The sequence below is a fragment of the Neophocaena asiaeorientalis genome, unplaced genomic scaffold, assembly GCF_003031525.2.
Source record: "Neophocaena asiaeorientalis asiaeorientalis breed wild unplaced genomic scaffold, Neophocaena_asiaeorientalis_V1.1 scaffold86, whole genome shotgun sequence".
Lineage (NCBI taxonomy): Eukaryota > Metazoa > Chordata > Mammalia > Artiodactyla > Phocoenidae > Neophocaena > Neophocaena asiaeorientalis.
In genome coordinates this window covers 5,199,337-5,215,771 of record NW_020175039.1, presented here as the reverse complement: position 1 = coordinate 5,215,771, position 16,435 = coordinate 5,199,337, and the positions used below count along the sequence as shown (strand labels likewise).

The 16,435-nt window shown below is 53.3% G+C and overlaps 2 protein-coding genes across 9 annotated transcripts; one reads left to right on the top strand and one right to left on the bottom strand.

Annotated features, from left to right (window-relative positions):
- Window positions 1-29: 29 nt before the first annotated feature.
- On the bottom strand, window positions 30-9,619 carry ATG9A (autophagy related 9A). Of its 8 annotated transcripts, none has more exons than XM_024763246.1 (17): window positions 9,457-9,619; window positions 9,111-9,179; window positions 8,421-8,478; window positions 7,872-8,003; window positions 7,707-7,750; window positions 6,795-6,859; window positions 5,843-6,004; window positions 5,510-5,651; window positions 4,522-5,270; window positions 4,288-4,441; window positions 4,003-4,182; window positions 3,347-3,595; window positions 2,967-3,145; window positions 2,748-2,865; window positions 1,734-1,956; window positions 1,391-1,536; window positions 30-1,104 (listed from the first exon to the last, which is right to left on the bottom strand). In XM_024763246.1, the coding sequence occupies exons 4-17, from the start codon at window positions 7,972-7,974 to the stop codon at window positions 1,099-1,101; spliced, it is 2,520 nt and encodes an 839-aa protein (XP_024619014.1). In that variant the 5' UTR covers window positions 7,975-8,003; window positions 8,421-8,478; window positions 9,111-9,179; window positions 9,457-9,619; the 3' UTR covers window positions 30-1,098. The 8 variants fall into 8 exon arrangements, with proteins under 8 accessions (XP_024619014.1, XP_024619015.1, XP_024619011.1 ...); XM_024763247.1 differs by having other exon boundaries at window positions 8,421-8,475; XM_024763243.1 differs by lacking the exon at window positions 9,111-9,179 and having other exon boundaries at window positions 9,446-9,619.
- Window positions 9,620-9,829: 210 nt separating this feature from the next.
- Window positions 9,830-16,390, top strand: ANKZF1 (ankyrin repeat and zinc finger peptidyl tRNA hydrolase 1). Its single transcript, XM_024763120.1, is given in 16 exon segments — window positions 9,830-10,367; window positions 11,270-11,382; window positions 11,605-11,707; window positions 11,831-12,058; window positions 12,646-12,748; window positions 12,842-12,989; window positions 13,594-13,822; window positions 14,016-14,162; window positions 14,836-15,001; window positions 15,003-15,130; window positions 15,133-15,278; window positions 15,370-15,374; window positions 15,407-15,518; window positions 15,650-15,793; window positions 15,923-16,001; window positions 16,193-16,390. Coding segments are annotated over 16 exon segments (2,166 nt in total). The 5' UTR covers window positions 9,830-10,219; the 3' UTR covers window positions 16,360-16,390.
- Window positions 16,391-16,435: the final 45 nt, after the last annotated feature.

Genomic DNA, 16,435 nt, shown 5'->3' with positions numbered 1-16,435 from the left:
CCTTGGCCACTCGAGACAACAAGCCGCGACCTGGTCAAAATCCCTTCTTTATTAAGGGTTGTCAAGCTGTACACGGTCCCCACCCCACTCCGCTGTAAGTTCGGGCAGCGTAGTTCACCGCTCACCCGCAGCGGACCGCAGCTGGGTGAGGGGTGGGGCGAAGGGAAGGAGCCGGGTCCCAGCATGCAATGCGGCAGCCCAAAGCGAAGCCGTCCTGTCGCCCCTCCATCCCCCTCAAGGGACAGTGGGATGCAGGCCAGAGCTCTCTTGCTGATAGGCAGCCAGTCGAGGGCACACTTCCAGCCCTGTCCATCCCATGTGCAGGTGGTGGGGCGGGGTACAATAAGCAGCAATAGGGGCCAGGAAGGCCTCAGTCTCCCGGGGGACCCATCTTAAAAGTTGGAGAGGGCAGCAAAGAATTTCCATCCTGCTCCTGCAATTTAGAAACTTCCTTCTTAGTGTCAAAAGATAGCATGAGGGGAGCTAGGAGCTAAAGCCTCCACACCAAGACAAAGCAAAAGCTGAACAGAAGGGGAACAAGCGAACAGAACAGGAGCAAGTGGCACACATGCCAGTGATGTGCAGGAAGCAGGGGAGCGGTGAGCAGGCTGCAGCACTGGGAGAGAACTGGGGGTGAGGTAAGGGCCACAGCCTGAGCTGCTCATCTGTTCAGGGTGCGGGGAGGGCGGCTGCAGAGGTTGAGGGTCCAGGCCCACCTCCCTACTCCACAGTTGGCACAGGTTCTCCCTGCTTGGCAGCTTCTGTGGTGGGCAGTCCTCTGGAGACTTGCAGGGTTGGGTGCAAAGGTGGCAGTACTGGGGCTGGGCTGGGGACCAGTTTCTAGCACCACACTCTGAGCCAAGGGGTGTCCTGGGGATGAGGCTAGAGTCCTGTGTGCCCTGGTTCCTAGGCCCCCAATCTCTCTCCTGGGGCTGTGGCGAGCCCAGCATTGGCACCTTCCTTGGCCAGGCACAGACACACAAACACCACACGCGTGGAGCCAGGCAACACTCAGAGGAGCCCTCCATGGCAGGCGGATGGGATGGCAGGGCAACGGTGGCCACCATCCTGGGGCGTAGGGACCCTCCTCAGCCTCGTCTATACCTGTGGAGAGAAAAGGGTTGGTAATGGAGATAGTCTTCAGCTATCTGCTTACACAACAGAAGCCTGGAGATAAAGGAAATGGAAAACTTGATTCTTGAGGAGGTAAGCAAAGGAAAAATCAAGTCCTGGATTTCACAGCAGGTGAGGGAAGAAAAGGAAGTGTACTTTGGTGGGGAAGTTGCAGTATCTCTGCCTGAGAGGCCCACCTCCCTTCACATGAGAAGCTTTGACCTCAGCCTGCAAGTTACTGCTTTTGGCAGTTGTTTTGGGGTCTTGAAGCCCTTACCTTGTGCACCTGAGGGGGAAGCTCATCCTCTGAGCCCTCTTCAGGCACGGGCTCTGGGTGCCTTGATGCTGACTGCCCATCTTCAGCCCATCCTCCAAGGGGCAGCCGAGAGAAGTGAGAGGGAGCCCGGGGCACTGTTCCAGGATCTAAAGATACAAGTAAATACTCTTAGAATGAACACAAACAGGAACGAGGAGAAGGGTTCTGGGGCTTTTGGGGGTAGGTGGAAGTGCGGGGGAGGGATTAGTCTCCTTGGGTCTGGTCCCTCTGACTTCTTTCGTCCCCTAGAGGCCCCAGAAGGACCACCCTTCCCTGAAGACTCTGTGTCCTTCCCAGTGGATACCTGTGATGCCTCCGTAGCGCCTCTGGAAGCCCCCATGCAGAGCAGTAGTCTCAGGAGCTCCAGGCCGGGATGCAGCACAGGGATAGCTGGCAGAGCGGGGGATAGGCTGGGGGCCCCGGGCACCCTCTCCCCCCTCTTCGGGGGCACTCTCCCCACTCTCATCACTCTCCCGGCGGTGCCACACATGCCGCTCAGGTTCAGCCTGGGCCTGCTGCTTGTGGAGCTGAGAAGTGGGGGATTCATTAGTTGGGGACAGAAGAATATCTGTCTGAAATAGCTACCCTCCACCATGGTATCGGCCAGTTCCCATTTATACTGCCTCACCTAGAATCACTGACCCGGAGTATCTGATGTGTTAATAAGGTGTAACATACACATGATATCTTACAGGTTAAATTCTCAGCAGATCCTGGGAACAAACCTGTGCATAAATTGTAATAGCTCTCATTTTCCCCAGTCATTTGATTCTGGAACAAATTGGTTGTGAATCTAAGTGCCAGGAACTCTTTTAGGTGCTAGGGATACAGCAGTGAACAAAATAGACAAAAATTCCAACTCCTGTGGGGCTTATATACTTCGGGGAAGTGGGGAAGGATAGATAATAAACAAATAAATAAGGGAAAAATACAATGTCCCATGGTGCTAAATGCTATGGAGAGAAAAACAGAACAGGAAGGTTCAGGAGGGTAGGCAAGGGAGGCTTTTACTCAGGGTGGCCAGAGGTAGTCTCGTGGGGAAAGAAGGAGCATACTTGAATGAGAAGGAGGGAGCCCTGTGGATATCTCAGGGAAGTAGGTTCTTGGCAGGGGAAACCACAAGTGCGGAAAAGGCCTGGGTAAAAGTAAGCTAGGCTAAAAAGGATAGGAAGAGGATGTATGTGGGAATGGAGATTGCAGAGCAGGTAAATGGCAGAGAAGAGATTTGAACCCAGGTCTTCCTTCACATCTAAAACCCTCTATTCTGTTTTCAGCTGCCACCTTGGTTCTACGACCCTGCCCCTTCCAGCCCGCTCACCTGGTGCATATAGAGGGCATGCAGGCTCATCTCGGTGGATGCATATTCCGACAGCACCAGGCTCTGCAGCTGTCCTTCCCACACACTGCTCCCGGAGCTGGCTGTCCTGGCATCCACCCTGCCCCCCAGCACAGACAGCAGTCATCAACATTTCTGAGACCCACACAAATTGCTGGGGGCTACTGCCATGCCCTCCTCTCATGGCCCACCTCTACTCACCCAGAGCCTGTCATGGTGCTGGGAGCCCGGCCTGTGGGAGCCTGACCAGGCTGCAGAGGGGAGAAGGAGCGCAGGGCAGAGGCGACCTCAGCCCTGTGCCTGGAGCCCTGCAGGTCTCTGGGCAGTGGGGGGCCCCGGCAGGATGAGCCGGCTACCACATTTGCAATAAGGCTCAGTGGCTATGAAAGAAAAGGGTGGGTAGAATTCTCAGGGCATAGGGAGGCCTCTGAGTCCCCCAGTATTCTGCACATTAGGTCCCAGTGGCACAGACTGGACAGGAGGAAACTGACCCGGTAGGCCCTTCCGCCCCATGCGCACGTCCCACGTCCCAGCTCCTGGAGTCCACTCTTCCTGTCATCTCCCAGTCCCTAGGAACGCACCTCAGACTCAGATTGTAAGGATTGGATGGACGTAAAGAGCGCATTTTCCGGGAGCAGACCCCCTTGGGCAAGGCCTGCAGCTGCTCCGTCCCGCTGAACTTGCTCCTTGAGGAAACCGAGGAAGGCCGTGCTCTCACGTGGTGGCTGCCAGCCAGGGTTGGTGATGGCAAAGTGCATGAGTGACAACTCTGTCTTTCCATCCTCGGCTTGCTGGTACACTGAGGCCTCCGTCTGCCCACCGGACAGCCACTGTACAAGGGAGGCTGCAGTGAGCAGGACTGTCCCCTTACAGGAACCCTTTTTGTACCTTTCCTGCCAGTGGGGAGGCCTTGCCCCTGGAGGGCAGAGACCACAATGCACTGCTGTATCTTGTCCAGGGGCCCAGGTGCCCACCCCACGAGTGGCCACATGCCAGGCTAGCTGCTTGGTTTGTGCCTTCCAGGGAGCTTGGCCAAGGGTGCAAGTTTAAGGTTATAATCGAGCCCAGGCTCCTGTTTACAAAGCAGTGTGTGCCCTGGTACAGGGTTGCCCCAAGGCAGGGCTGCCTTTTTGTGATTTGTTGGCTCAGAAGGGTGCCTTTTTGCAGTTTGCCCAAAGACACTGTATATGCCAGCATCACCTCTGGCCAACTGCCCCCCTCCCTCCTTTCCTAATACCTGGGGGTGCCCATGCTGGCGAACATCCATCTGAGCGAAGGAGCAGGTATCTCCAACACCAACGACCTCCACGGTGAAATTGCGGAAGAAGTCTATAATCTCCAGGGCCCGTGGGCGCAGGCAGAAGATGAGGATGAGGGGTGTGACAATGGGGCTCAGTAACTCCTCCAAGATGAACACCTAAAAGGGAAGGGATCAGGGTCACAAGAGAGCAGGAGGGAGCCCAGCCCTCGCCACCAGGCTATCAGCCAGTCTCTAGCAGGCCCTAACTCCAACTCCACTCACTGCCTTGTACTGGAAGAGCTGGGCAAACTCGTCCCGGGTCTGCGAGCGGTGGGCATTACCCTGCCAGTGGTCAGGCATGTAGTGGATGTGAGCGAGGATCACGCGGAGCAGCTGCTCAGGGCAGAACACCATGTGCTGGTCCGGAATAAAGGACCTAGTGGGATCAGGGTCATGGTGAGACATAAGCCCCCAGGAATGCTAGTTGAATTGCTCCCACCTGCTCCCCTGGCCCACCTGCACACGGTCACGGTGACCCCCAGGAGCGTGACAGTGGTGAGGACATGTTCCACAGCCAACACATCTTCGTCGTAGATGGTGAGGGCAATAAGCACGGCCAGGATGGAGCCAGCAAAGAAGGCGCAGTTCTTGGCCAGCAGTGTCAGCAGAGGTGACAAGAAGCAATTCATGTACTTGGATGCGGGCTTGTAGCCTCGGTTGAGGCGGGACTGTAGCTCGTGCTCCAGCTCATTGAAGTGGCGGAGGTAGCAGCGGCCGTAGAGTGACCAGCAACGTGCTCCCAAGGCCCCCGGCTCCCGCTTCAGCACCTCGGCGTAACTGAAAAAGGCATAGAGGATCTGCCAGATGAGGATGAGGGGGCACAGCAGGAAGTTGGCGATGCCAATCCACAGGATGCGGTTGCTGAGACGCTGGGCCAGCTCGAGCCGTTGTCCCCCACGTTTGTACTCAGCCTTGAGGCTCCATTCATTGAGAAACAGAGAGCCAGGTCCCCAAAAGAGGATTAGCTCGAAGTTGTACTTGAGGCCCCGAGTGAAGAAGACAACCTCCCCGAGACCGGGCAGGCGGAAGCGCAGAGGCAGGAGGGATTTGTTAACCAGTGCCACCATGTAGTTCTGGAAACGGAGGATGCGGTGGTAGATGTCCAGCTCTGTTAGCTCACGCTTGTGGATGCAGATCTGGTGCTCTTTCTGGGTCTGCACAATCCGGGCCTGTACTTCTTGCCACGTGCAGTATGGAAGCGCAGACTATGGGGTGGGGGAAGAGACGAGGGATGGAAGGTGGGGTTGTTGCCTTAGCCCCTTGCCCTGCATGAGCTGTGAGGCTCAGGGGTCCTCTGAGTGGAGCCTTTAACCGGATGCTCCTTGATCTGCAAAGGATGGCTGAGGCTGCCTGATGCCCAGGAATACAACCGCCCCCCGCCGCTTCCCAAGCTGCAGAAGACGTCCTGGCCTGTGGTTGTAACTGCCCAATTTCCCAGTCTCACCATGGGGATGCGCAGAGCATGCAGGTAGAAGGAGTGGATCTCCCAGTAGCAGCAAATGTTATAGATGAACTTGACGAGCCGGTGAACCCAGAAGACACCAGCAATGACGAGGATGGTGATAAGGGAGCCATTTTCCTGAATCCTGGTGGGGAAAAGAAGGGGAGGAGGAGTGGCCCTTGAGGAGCCTTGGCAGACATGCTGCTGTCTTGAAGGATTTGGAGAGGCTGAGCCTGAGCCTGTGTTCTGGGGAATGTTACTGCCTCACACTCCACTCCATTCCCCACCTGCTAGCTGAACAACAGGCTCTGGTGCCCTCTGAAGTGCCGCACTTACCTGGCGCTACAGACTTGGGCAGGCAAAAAGGCATCTGGCAGAGTAACCTTGACAGGCTCGGTAGGGTGAAGACTGTGGTTCACCATCTTGTTGGCAAATAGGATGTCGTAGTCCACACAGCTGACCAGGAAGGTGGTGAACGCAACCACAAAGAGGAACTGCCTGGGGAGTTGGGAAGAGAGGGCGCAGTCCGAGAGATACCAGTGAAATAACATGGGAAAAATGAAGAGTCTGGAAGCCCCAGACCAAAATTAGGGAGCAGCCTCTGGGGAAATGGGCTGGAGAACTCCGTGTGGGCTCTCTCTACTGCTTGGCCCCAGGGGACCCAAGCCAGCTCCTACTTTTTGCTCTTAGCTTCAGGTACCACAGAATCAGCCTGCTTTTCCACCTCATAGTAATCTCTGCCACCACTCGCTGGACTCCTTCAAAGGTCTTAAATTGTGGTCTGTGGTCCCCAGTACCTGATTTCCTTTTGAGATGGTAGTTAGAAGCCCTTTGCGGATTTGAACTCTTTTCTTATGGAGGGAAGGTTTCCCAACCCCTTGACATTTGGCAAAGCCACATGGCTCCTTCCTCCTAGCAGGCTCTCTACTCAGCAGCAGGCCTAAGGTGCAACCAAGGCAGAACAGAGACATTTTTCTCAAGTGAGTGGCTGGCATCTCTGATACCTCCTGCCTGAACCATGCGCATTCCACTGGAGCTCTGATGAAACGATCAAGTCTGACTTCTCTTTGTGGAAGAGACAGGACTTGGAAAGCTTTCCTTATAAGCGAGATTAAAAAAGATAAGGCTGTAAAACGGTGTCACACCCAGTCCTTCAACTATAAATGTTTGCAGAGTTTTGAGCCTAGGACTGACTTGCATTGGCGGTTTGGGCCAGGCGTTGAGCTCAAAGAGAGGAAACACTGAAATGTATTCCTTCACCACATCGTCCATTCCTTCTTATACTTACATGAGCTCAAAGATCTCCCCGATGAGCATACAAGTGAAGCCATTCTTCTGGTGTAGATTATAAACGTGTAATTGTTAAGAAAAAGTGGTCTGTATAGACAGCAATTAAGAGCACAGGGACTTCCCTGGTGGTGCAGTGGTTAAGAATCTGCCTGCCAATGCAGGGGACATGAGTTCGATCCCTGGTCCGGGAAGATCCCACATGGAACAAAGCCCGTGCGCCACAGCTACTGAGCCTGTGCTCTAGAGCCCATGAGCCACAACTACTGAAGCCCACGCTCCTAGAGCCCGTGCTCCGCAACAAGAGAAGCCACCACGATGAGAAGTACGTGCACCGCAACAAAGAGTAGCCCCTGGTTGCCACAAGTAGAGAAAGCCCGTGCAGAAATGAAGACCCAACACGGCATAAAAAAAATTTAAAAATTAAAAAAAAAAAAAAGTACAGACTTTGGTGTCACGTACCTGAGCTGAAGTCCTGGCTCTATGACTTTCAAGCTGTGTGACTTTGGCCAAGTTACTTAACCTCTCTAAGCTTTTGTCTGTAGTGGTGTGTTGGGAATAATAGCACCTGCCTCATAGGATTATTAGGTCTGAGATAGTGCATATAAAGTATTTAACACAGAACTGACACAGAATAAGTCAAATGACATTAATTACTATGATTATTAGCATACCAGCAAAAAGAATCACACTCAGAGAGGTTCCTTATAAACTAACACTACAAAATGCAAGGCACGTAGCTCTTGATACATGTGAGGTATCATTGTTTATAATGATCATTATTTCTCTAGCCTCTTTCAGGCTCAAGGTGTCTGAAAAGGATTAGAACCATACCCACACCGACTTCTCATCAGGGGCCTGGCTTAGAGAGGGGCTATAGGTCCCAGAGCTCCAACACAGACACAAAGGATATTCGAGAGAAGAAGAGATCAAGGTTTTCGATGTGGTGCCAAGGTGCTGTGGGTACAGGAGCAGAGACGTCAGAGCCCTGAAGAAGTGGAAGCCCCTGCTCCCTCAGTGTTCCTCCACCAATTCTCCCCCCAAGCCCCAGCTCTGGCTGTCATGTCCAGGAACTCACACTTGCTCCCCTCAGGGACATGCACCAACAGGTCCTCCTCCCCGGGGGGTGAATCGCTGTAGGAGGCCTCTAGGCGCTGGTATTCAGTGTCAAACTGCGCCATCACCACCGCCCCCTGTCCACCTTGTCCACCTGTGGGTAATGAGGAAGGAGAGACCCAGGTTCAGACCCCTGGTGCTGTTCGTCTTCTCCCCTGCCTACCAGACCAGAAATGAGTGAGAAGGAATCCTGGGCTTGGTCTCCACTACCAGTCTTCTTGGATCAAAGGCAGAGAAAGAGCAGTAACCCAAGGAGAGCAACAAGCTCAGGGCTTGGGAGGCCCTCACCGACCAATGAGGTCAGTCATTCCCAGAGCCTTTATTGAATGTCTACCGAGGCCTTGCTGGCCTGAAGGCAGATTCTGGCCCTGTGGGGGGTCTGCTTCATCTTCTATTCACTGGAGAGAAGGGGTCCTCCCCCTCCCCTCCTAGAGAAACCGTGGTCTCCCAAGAGACTAGCAGTTTAGAAGCACTTTGTAAACAGAGATTTGAGATAAGCACATGGCCCTACCAGCTCCATGGGCAGTGTCTGCTCCACTCCAGCCCTCGATGCCCTGGCTCTGCAGCTGCTGGAGGAGAAGGTGTCAGGCCCCGGAGAGTGGGGAGTGGGAACAGAAATAAACCCAACCCCACCACCCCCCGACGCCCCACACTCAGGGGCGGCCAAGCAAGGGGCAGGGAGGCTGCAGTGGGAAAGAGGCACCTTTCCAGCCTAGGGCTATGCGTACTTCCTCTGGTTGTATTATACACGGCCACTCATTCAAGTCTAGGGTCCCAAGAAGTGTCTAAGTGAACCTGTGGAGACTGAGTCTGTACAGGGCTGGACTGTTTCTCCATTGCCCCACTTCAGCCTCAGAAATTAGATGGACCGTTCAGGGTCCACAAAGCCCCAAACCCAAAAGCCAAGAAGAGAGTCTTTTCTAAAGAGGACCTTTCTGGTCAACTCCTTCCCTTGCTTCCCTAGCCCCAAAGGCCCAGCAGGCAGGCAGAGTTCCTGGATGGGATATACTGATTGGGTCAGTGTAGACCTAGATTCTGGGTGAACTGCCTTGGTCCTGGAGCCAGGCATGATCTAGGTGGCACTCAACCAGTCAGTGCAGACCCCGTGGCTGTGGAGCCCTGCCCAGCCAGGCCCCGGTGGGATTCCCTGGGTTAGTGAGAACCCTGGGTCCTAAGCTGACCAAGCCCTCAGGGAACTCACCACTCACTGGGTCAGTGTAGACCCAGGGCCCATAGAGCCCCTGCCAGCCGGGCCTGGGTTCAGGGGTTCCTGCGAACGTTGGAGGAATCAATCCAGTCCGACAGCCGATACCCGCAGGTGGGCTGGGTTGCCTCCCTACACCCAGCAGCCACGACCCGAGGGCAGCACGCCCCCAGATCGTCCGGCCCCCGGCCAAAGGCTCGGCTCCCAACAGCGGACAGCACTGCGCGCGGCCCCGTCGTTCGCGCGCGCCCCCCTCCGCGCGCCCCCGCTATCAAAACATTCCGGCTGCGCGCCCCCGCCCCGCCCGCGGCGCCCCTTCCCCCGTTACTTGCCGCGAGCTCACTTAGGGCTCCGAGGGCACCCCTGGCCAGGCCCGACCCGGACCGTGAGATTTCGGTATCCGGTCTCGCGTTTCACCTCAGGGACGGTGACCCGGGTGATTCCAGGGGCTCCGTCGGCTCCACTGGGCTCTGCCCGACCCGGAGCGGTAGGCCCGGCGTCTGCCATTCACTGTCACCCGCAGTTAGCCTGACCAATGAACATGATAGGTGGAGACACGACGGCCAATCTCGGCGTCTGGGGCGGGACTAAAGGCTAGAGGCGGGTCTTGGAAGTCAGGGGACCAATTGTGCGCTCTACGTGGGGAGGGGTTCAGGTGCGGGCGACGCCTTTTGTCCTCTTTGCTGCGCCGTAGTGACGAGATTGTTGTGCTTTTGCAGAAATCCGTGCTTCAAACCGTAGACGGCCGTGTCACTCGGCTCCCCGGGGCCTTTGGGGCAGCTTCTGAGGGCGGGGACGAGTTCACGCGGTTTAGTCACTGCTGGAGGTCGTCGCACGGGTAATGAGGAGCGGTTGGTTAATGAACCTCAGTGATTTTAATTCTGTTGGACTAGATTTGGTTGCTGAATGCGCCCCCATTTCACTCTTGTGTGGTCCGAGACTGGGTGGTGTGAGAAAGCGGGCTGGGGCCACGTATTAACCCCTGTCACCAGGGCGAGGGCCGTGGTGCCTTGCGGAGTGGGGGAGACCAAGTCATGCTGGCGGGAGACGCGGCATAGGATCTTGCTTTGGGGAGTTCTGTTTCTTAACCGCCTTTCTGCTCAGACATGTCGCCGGCTCCAGCTGCAGCCCAGGCTTCTGTGTCGGTCTCCCTGTTTGACCCCAAGGCGGATACTCCGGTCCTTCAGGGCCTGCGCCTGGTGAGCCACGCTCCCGGGGAGGCTCTGGCCCAGGCTCTGCAGGTTTCCTGTCCAGGTATCTGGGAAGGTTTGGGGTGGACCCGTGAGGGACGTGACAGGGCTTTTTAAAGGGAGCTTATTGCTTCTTCAGGGAACACATTTTTTTTATTGGTGTTTCCCAGCTTAGGAGCCCTTGTTGACATCTCCTTCTACTGGATAAAATGTATCAAACCCCAACTGCAGAGTGTTTGGTTTTTACTTTTCCTTTTAAGCTGAGGTTTGTGTATATGTTTCTTAACTGTTATGAATTTAAGGCAACATTTGTACGTGTACAATTAAAATCTATATTTTGGTAAAAAAAAAAAGAATTCTCTCGATCTCTGGATTTCCAGAACAGGCTCCTGAATTGTCTCCAAATAAGTCTCTTGCCATTGTTTATGCCTCATCATGTTACCACCACTGCCTGCAAAAACACTTCAAAATTCCTTGACATAGTCCAAATTTAACTATTCCAATCAAGTCATTCCTTCTTGCTGAATATAAAACAACTTACTCTTGGTTTCATACAGCTTTAGTTTGGCTGTTTCTCTTGTACCTTTTTAAAGAACAAACTGCACACTGTAATTGGAAATATAAGCTAAAAAAGTGGCATTTGGGAAGTGATTTTTGCACAGTTAAAAAGAATTTTAACTTTACCAGAAATCATTTTCTAGGATTTCTCTAAAAAATCCCTTTGGTTAATTTACAATGTTTGATTTATATTCATTTTACGTACATCTTTTCAGAAGCATATTTATTGTATAAGGTGATTGTTGTGCTATTCGCTTCATTATTACTAGATTGTAAATTCCTTGAAGGCAAGGACATGCCATCTCTTTTTGTATCCTCCTCTGCTTTGTATATCAGACTCTGAATGTAATCCTAGATACTGTGGATTTGGGCTCCTTTTCTACCTCTGTTTACCCTCCCCTTATTTAGGTTCAGGGGAGAGAATAAGCCCAGAAAGAAAACCACTCCAGGGCCCTCTGGATATTTCAGAGAAGTTGTTTCGTTCAACCTGTGACCAGACCTTCCCGAACCACCAGGAACAGGTAAAAGACCAGGTACAGAGCTAAATGGTGGAAGCAAAGGTGTAATGGTAGGTGGGGAGAGGTAGACATTTTGTCTTTAATGAATAAAGTTCCATGTTTTAACTAAGAAAGTTAGTGTTACCTGGTCATACTTTCTGGAGTTTTGTTAGAGGTCTTGGATACCATAAAAGGCCAGGCTGGGCCATGCTTCCACACTGTGCTTCCTTCTTTGCCTCCTGCTAGAGGGAACATTATGAACTTGATTGGCATCGGTTTAACCTAAAGCAGCATCTCAAGGACAAGCCTCTCCGGTCTGCCCTGGACTTTGAAAAGCAGAGCTCTACAGGTGATGACTGTTGGGAGACCTGTGTGGGGATAGGTCATGGGGATGGAGAAAGACCCTAGTTTAGGAGCTTGAGGAAAGGTCAAAGATGGGGCACCAAACTTGCGTATCTCATGTTGTTCTCAGGAGATCTTTCCAGCATCTCAGGATCAGAAGACTCGGACTCAGCCAGTGAGGAGGACTTGCAGATACTGGATGAGGAGAGGGCTGAGTTTGAGAAGCCTGACCGATCCCGAGGCTTCCACCCCCATCGGGTTCTTTTCCAGAATGCCCAGGGCCAGTTTCTTGATGCCTATTGCTGTGTCCTAGGCCCTCGCCAGGCAAGTGCCAGCACAGGTTGTGTGGTCAACTCCAGCCTGCTGTACACTCAGCCTAGACTTTCCCTCAGCACAGTCCGTGTCTCACTTCCTTCCTTCCTTCCTGTTGCGGGTGGGTATCACACTTGACAGCACAGTCTTGGATTGAACTGGCTTGAATCTTAGAAGGGTCAAGTGTAATGGAATTAAGTTTGGAAATAGACCAATCTAGGTTTGAATTATGGTTCTACCACTTGACCTTGACTACCTCCACAAGGCTCAAATTTTCTTTTTTTTCTTTTTTTTTTTTTTGCGGTACACGGGCCTCTCACTGTTGTGGCCTCTCCCGTTGCGGAGCACAGGCTCCGGACGCGCAGGCTCAGCGGCCGTGGCTCACGGGCTCAGCCGCTCCGCGGCACGTGGGATCCTCCCGGATCGGGGCACAAACCTGTATCCCCCGCATTGGCAGGCGAACTCTCAACCACCAGGGAAGCCCTCAAATTTTCTTATTTGTAAAATGGGGACAAATAAGTTGTATTAAAAGAGATGATGCATGTGAAGCACTTAGCATTGGCACTTATTTCTTGCTGTCAGTAAGTGCCACAGATATGTTCGTGCTGCTCCTCTGTCATCCAGGTGCCCCAGAAGCAGCAGAAGTGCTGCTACAAAACCTGAAAAGTGGAGGTCCCAGGGACTGCATGGTGCTCATGGCTGCTGCTGGGCACTTTGCTGGTGCTGTTTTCCAAGGGTGAGAGGGTGCTGTATGGGGTAAGGATGGAATGGATCCTGGTAGCCTGGGAGTACCAGCTGGTTTCCAGTACCGAGTCTGTGCTGTCTACAGACAAGAAGCACTGACACACAAAACCTTTCACTGCTACACACTGCGGGCCAAGTGGGGCACAGCCCAGGGGCTTTGGGATGCCCGGGGTGCGGCTTCCCGCTCTGCTGGAGCCAACCTGAGGCGCTACAGTGAAGACATGCTATATAAGGTGAGTTAAGTGTCCAGATCTGGTGCTCCTCTAATCCACACTTTTTCCCTCTCAACTGATTAAATGTTACAGTAGGGAGGCTGGCTCCTGTATCCCCCGTCTTGGTTATTTTTGGGTAGATGAAGGTAGAATGGGGTGAATGCCCAGGATTCTTAGTCCTGTCATTCTCCCTCCATTATCTTCTTTCTTTCTTTCTTTTTGGCTGCATTGGGTCTTCATTGCTGCGCATGGGCTTTCTCTAGTTGCGGGGACTACTCTTCATTGCGGTACGCGGGCTTCTCATTGCAGTGCCTTCTCGTTTCAGAACATGGGCTCTAGGCATATGGGCTTCAGTAGTTGTGGCACGAGGGCTCTAGAGTGCAGCCTCAGTAGTTGTGGTGCACGGGCTTAGTTGCTCCGCGGCATGTGGGATCTTCCCAGACCAGAGCTCGAACCCGTGTCCCCTGCATTGGCAAGCGGATTCTTAACCACTGTGCCACCAGGGAAGCCCCCTCCATTATCTTCTGCCTCCCACTCCCTACACATGATCTGTGGGTCATGTTTTGGTTGGAGATTTAAAAGTAGCAAGTGAAGAGATGCAGGGCTGAGTTACTTTCTTTTCTAGGATGTTTGTGACCTGCTGGCAGGGCCAGACTAGGCTAAGGTGCTGGAGAAGGCTGGGACGATACTGATGCGTGCACCCCGCTCTGGCCGGTCCTTGTTCTTTGGGGGCCGTGAGGCTCCCCTGCAACGTGGGGATCCCCGACTTTGGGATATCCCCCTCGCTATCCGCAGACCCACCTTCCAAGAGCTACAGCGTGTGCTCCATAAGCTGACCACCTTGCATGTCCACGGTGACCCTTCTGTCCAGATCCCCAGAACTCCCTAGACCTTCCCGTACCTCCCAGCCCAAGCCTCGGCTTCTCATTTGTGCACCCAGATGATTTTCTAGCCCTCGTACTGCAGTCCGATGGCATCTTCATTGAGAGAAACCTGGGCTGGCTTCTCCTCAGCTAAATTTGAGAACCATCTTTTGTTTTATGGCAGGAGAAGACCCCCGGGAGACAGTCAGGTTGGATTTACCTCAGACAAACTGGAAGACAATGAGAGGAAGGAAGGCCATTGAGGAAGAAAGAAAGGTCCGCAGTGATGAAAATGAGGCACTCGGGCGGAATGAGGAAGCTCCCAAACAGGGTTTGAGCACCATCTGGCAATTGTCAAATCTCTCTCGGGGTCTGTCCTAGAACTGCAGTGGCAAATCCCCTACTGTCATAACTTATTCACTTCCCTATTTATAGGTAAACCCTTACATACTACACACACACACACACACAGGTCTGTGGGGTATGTGGTAGCAATTAAACGTTTTGTGACTTTTCCAAATCTATCGTCTCTTTTGTTCACTGACGTTATCTCTAGTACTTTGAAAAGTCTTAGCATGAAGTTGATGCTTGAATGTGTGTTGTGTGGATCTTACATAATTTACCTGTCTTCTTGGATGCTCTGGTTTTGGGCTAAGGGCTGCTTGCCTCGCTGCAGACTGTTGGCCTGCATGGCTGTCACTGCTCGTGCTTTCCTCTGTTGTGCACCACCCTAAGGCTGTCATGGGAATGTTCAGGGACTCTTGTCCCTGCATAGCTTCTTCTGGGCCTGTGCTTGTCTGGGCTGCGAGCCTCATCTCTGCATGTGATACTAATGGCTTCAGCTCTTGATGGGCTACTTTATCTTGGGTGACAAAATACAAACACTTTTATTTCAAGTGATCTGGATTTTCTCTGTGTACATTCTTATGCATCTGGGGCAGCCCACAACCTTCTACCCTCTGCTTATTCCTGAGATGGATCTAACATAGCAAATTTTTCTCTAGGTTCAGAGTCAGAGGGAGAGGATGGCTCCCAGGTAGAGTTGGAGCTAGTAGAGGTGACACTGGGGACGCTGGATCTTCGTGAATTTGAGGTATTGCCCAAGCAGAGGAGGAGAAAAAGGAATAAGAGGGAGAGAAACCAAGACCTGGAGGCTGGGGCGCAAATGACTTTCCCAGCAACCTCAAGAAGATGAGGCCTTTTCAGAGTCAGCCCCTTTGGGGCCTTCCCCAGATGAGGCCAAGTCCCCTGGTCAGCCAGAGCGCTGGGATGTGCTCTTGGCTGCTTGCCGAGCTGGAGATGGGGGGTGCTGAAGCTCCGGCTAGCTGCCAGCCCCCTAGACCCTGGAGTTCTGTCTCTGCTCAGTGCCCCCTTGGGCTCTGGTGGCTTCACCCTCCTGCACGCAGCCGCCACAGCTGGGAGAGGCTCAGTAGGTAAGGACCCTCGTGCCGGCCCCTCCTGACGATGATCTTGGCACCAGCTACTTGGCAGTGTTTCCCCTGGTCTGCTTGGGTGATGTTGGGAGGAGCCGGAGGCAGGTGATGTTGAACTCATTTTTTGGGTTTTCGCACCTAGGGACTACCGGACCCGGCCACCGTACACGGTTGCAGCTGACAAATCAACATGTGATGAGTTCCAGAGCTTCATGGAGAAGAATCCAGATGCTTATGATTACAGCAAAGCTCAGGTCAGCTGGAAGAGGAAGCAGCAGAGTGGGAAAGCATCAGAGATTCTGGCTAGATCTTTTCTATTTTCTTACAGTTTTACCAAGGATAGTTTGTATAGGTCTTACCTTATACCTTCTCAGAAATTCTCCAGGTGCCAGGGCCACTGACAGCGGAAATGGAGGCACGGCAGGCCATTTGGAAAAGGGAGCGGAAGGCAGCCCGGCGGCACCGGCAGGAGCAGTAGTGGGAGCAAGAAGAGCAGCGGAGATTTGCCGCCCTCGGCGACTGAGAGAAGGCGAGGCTGGAGGTTCTTTCTTCCCCAGCAACACTTCCTTAGAGGTCTGATCCAGTGTGCAGTGTCACTTCTTGGGTACCCTCTCCACCACTGGGGCCTTGTCCTTAACACAACTTCTCTTCCCCTCAGGGAGCTCTGGCTGCAGAGCGCCGACTGGCTGCCCATTTGGGAGCCCCTACCCCTCAGGTCCCTGACCCTGCCATCATCAGTGTTCGGTACATAGAAGGGGTGGGCGTGAGTGGGTAGGTTGTGATGAGTTAGAGGCCATTCTGGACAAGTAGAATGCGTGCCCGCTCAGTGTTCAGAAAGGCTGTTGAGGGGATTTGAGACGCTCTGGGAACCTTTGGAATAAAAACGGAAGTGGCAGGAGGAGGGACAGGGAAGGCTTGGATTAGAAAGTTTCTGGGACACCTTTCCAGCCATTTTTCTTCCTCTTGTTCAGACGCCACTGGAGCTGTGGGACATCCCTCCAAGGCCTCATATTCCCTTTCACTACTTTGACTTCTTTCCTCTCCGCACGCTGCCTCCAGGATCATCGCTGTCGGGCTGGAAAGCCCTTTTCCTGATCTCTTACAGCTCCACCTGGGGCCAACTCTAGGCTCTGAGAGGGCACATACACATTGGCCCCCTCTGGTTTCTTCT

What these genes read in the sequence shown, in the direction of transcription:
- ATG9A (XM_024763243.1), bottom strand. Translation starts at nt 7,974, where the DNA reads ATGGCGCAGTTTGACACTGAATACCAGCGCCTAGAGGCCTCCTACAGC. An exon ending in GTCACCGTGACCGTGTGCAG is followed by an intron (nt 4,442 to 4,521) that starts GTGGGCCAGGGG and finishes TGATCCCACTAG; the next exon opens with GTCCTTTATTCCGGACCAGC. An exon ending in AGCTCTTCCAGTACAAGGCA is followed by an intron (nt 4,183 to 4,287) that starts GTGAGTGGAGTT and finishes CTTCCCTTTTAG; the next exon opens with GTGTTCATCTTGGAGGAGTT.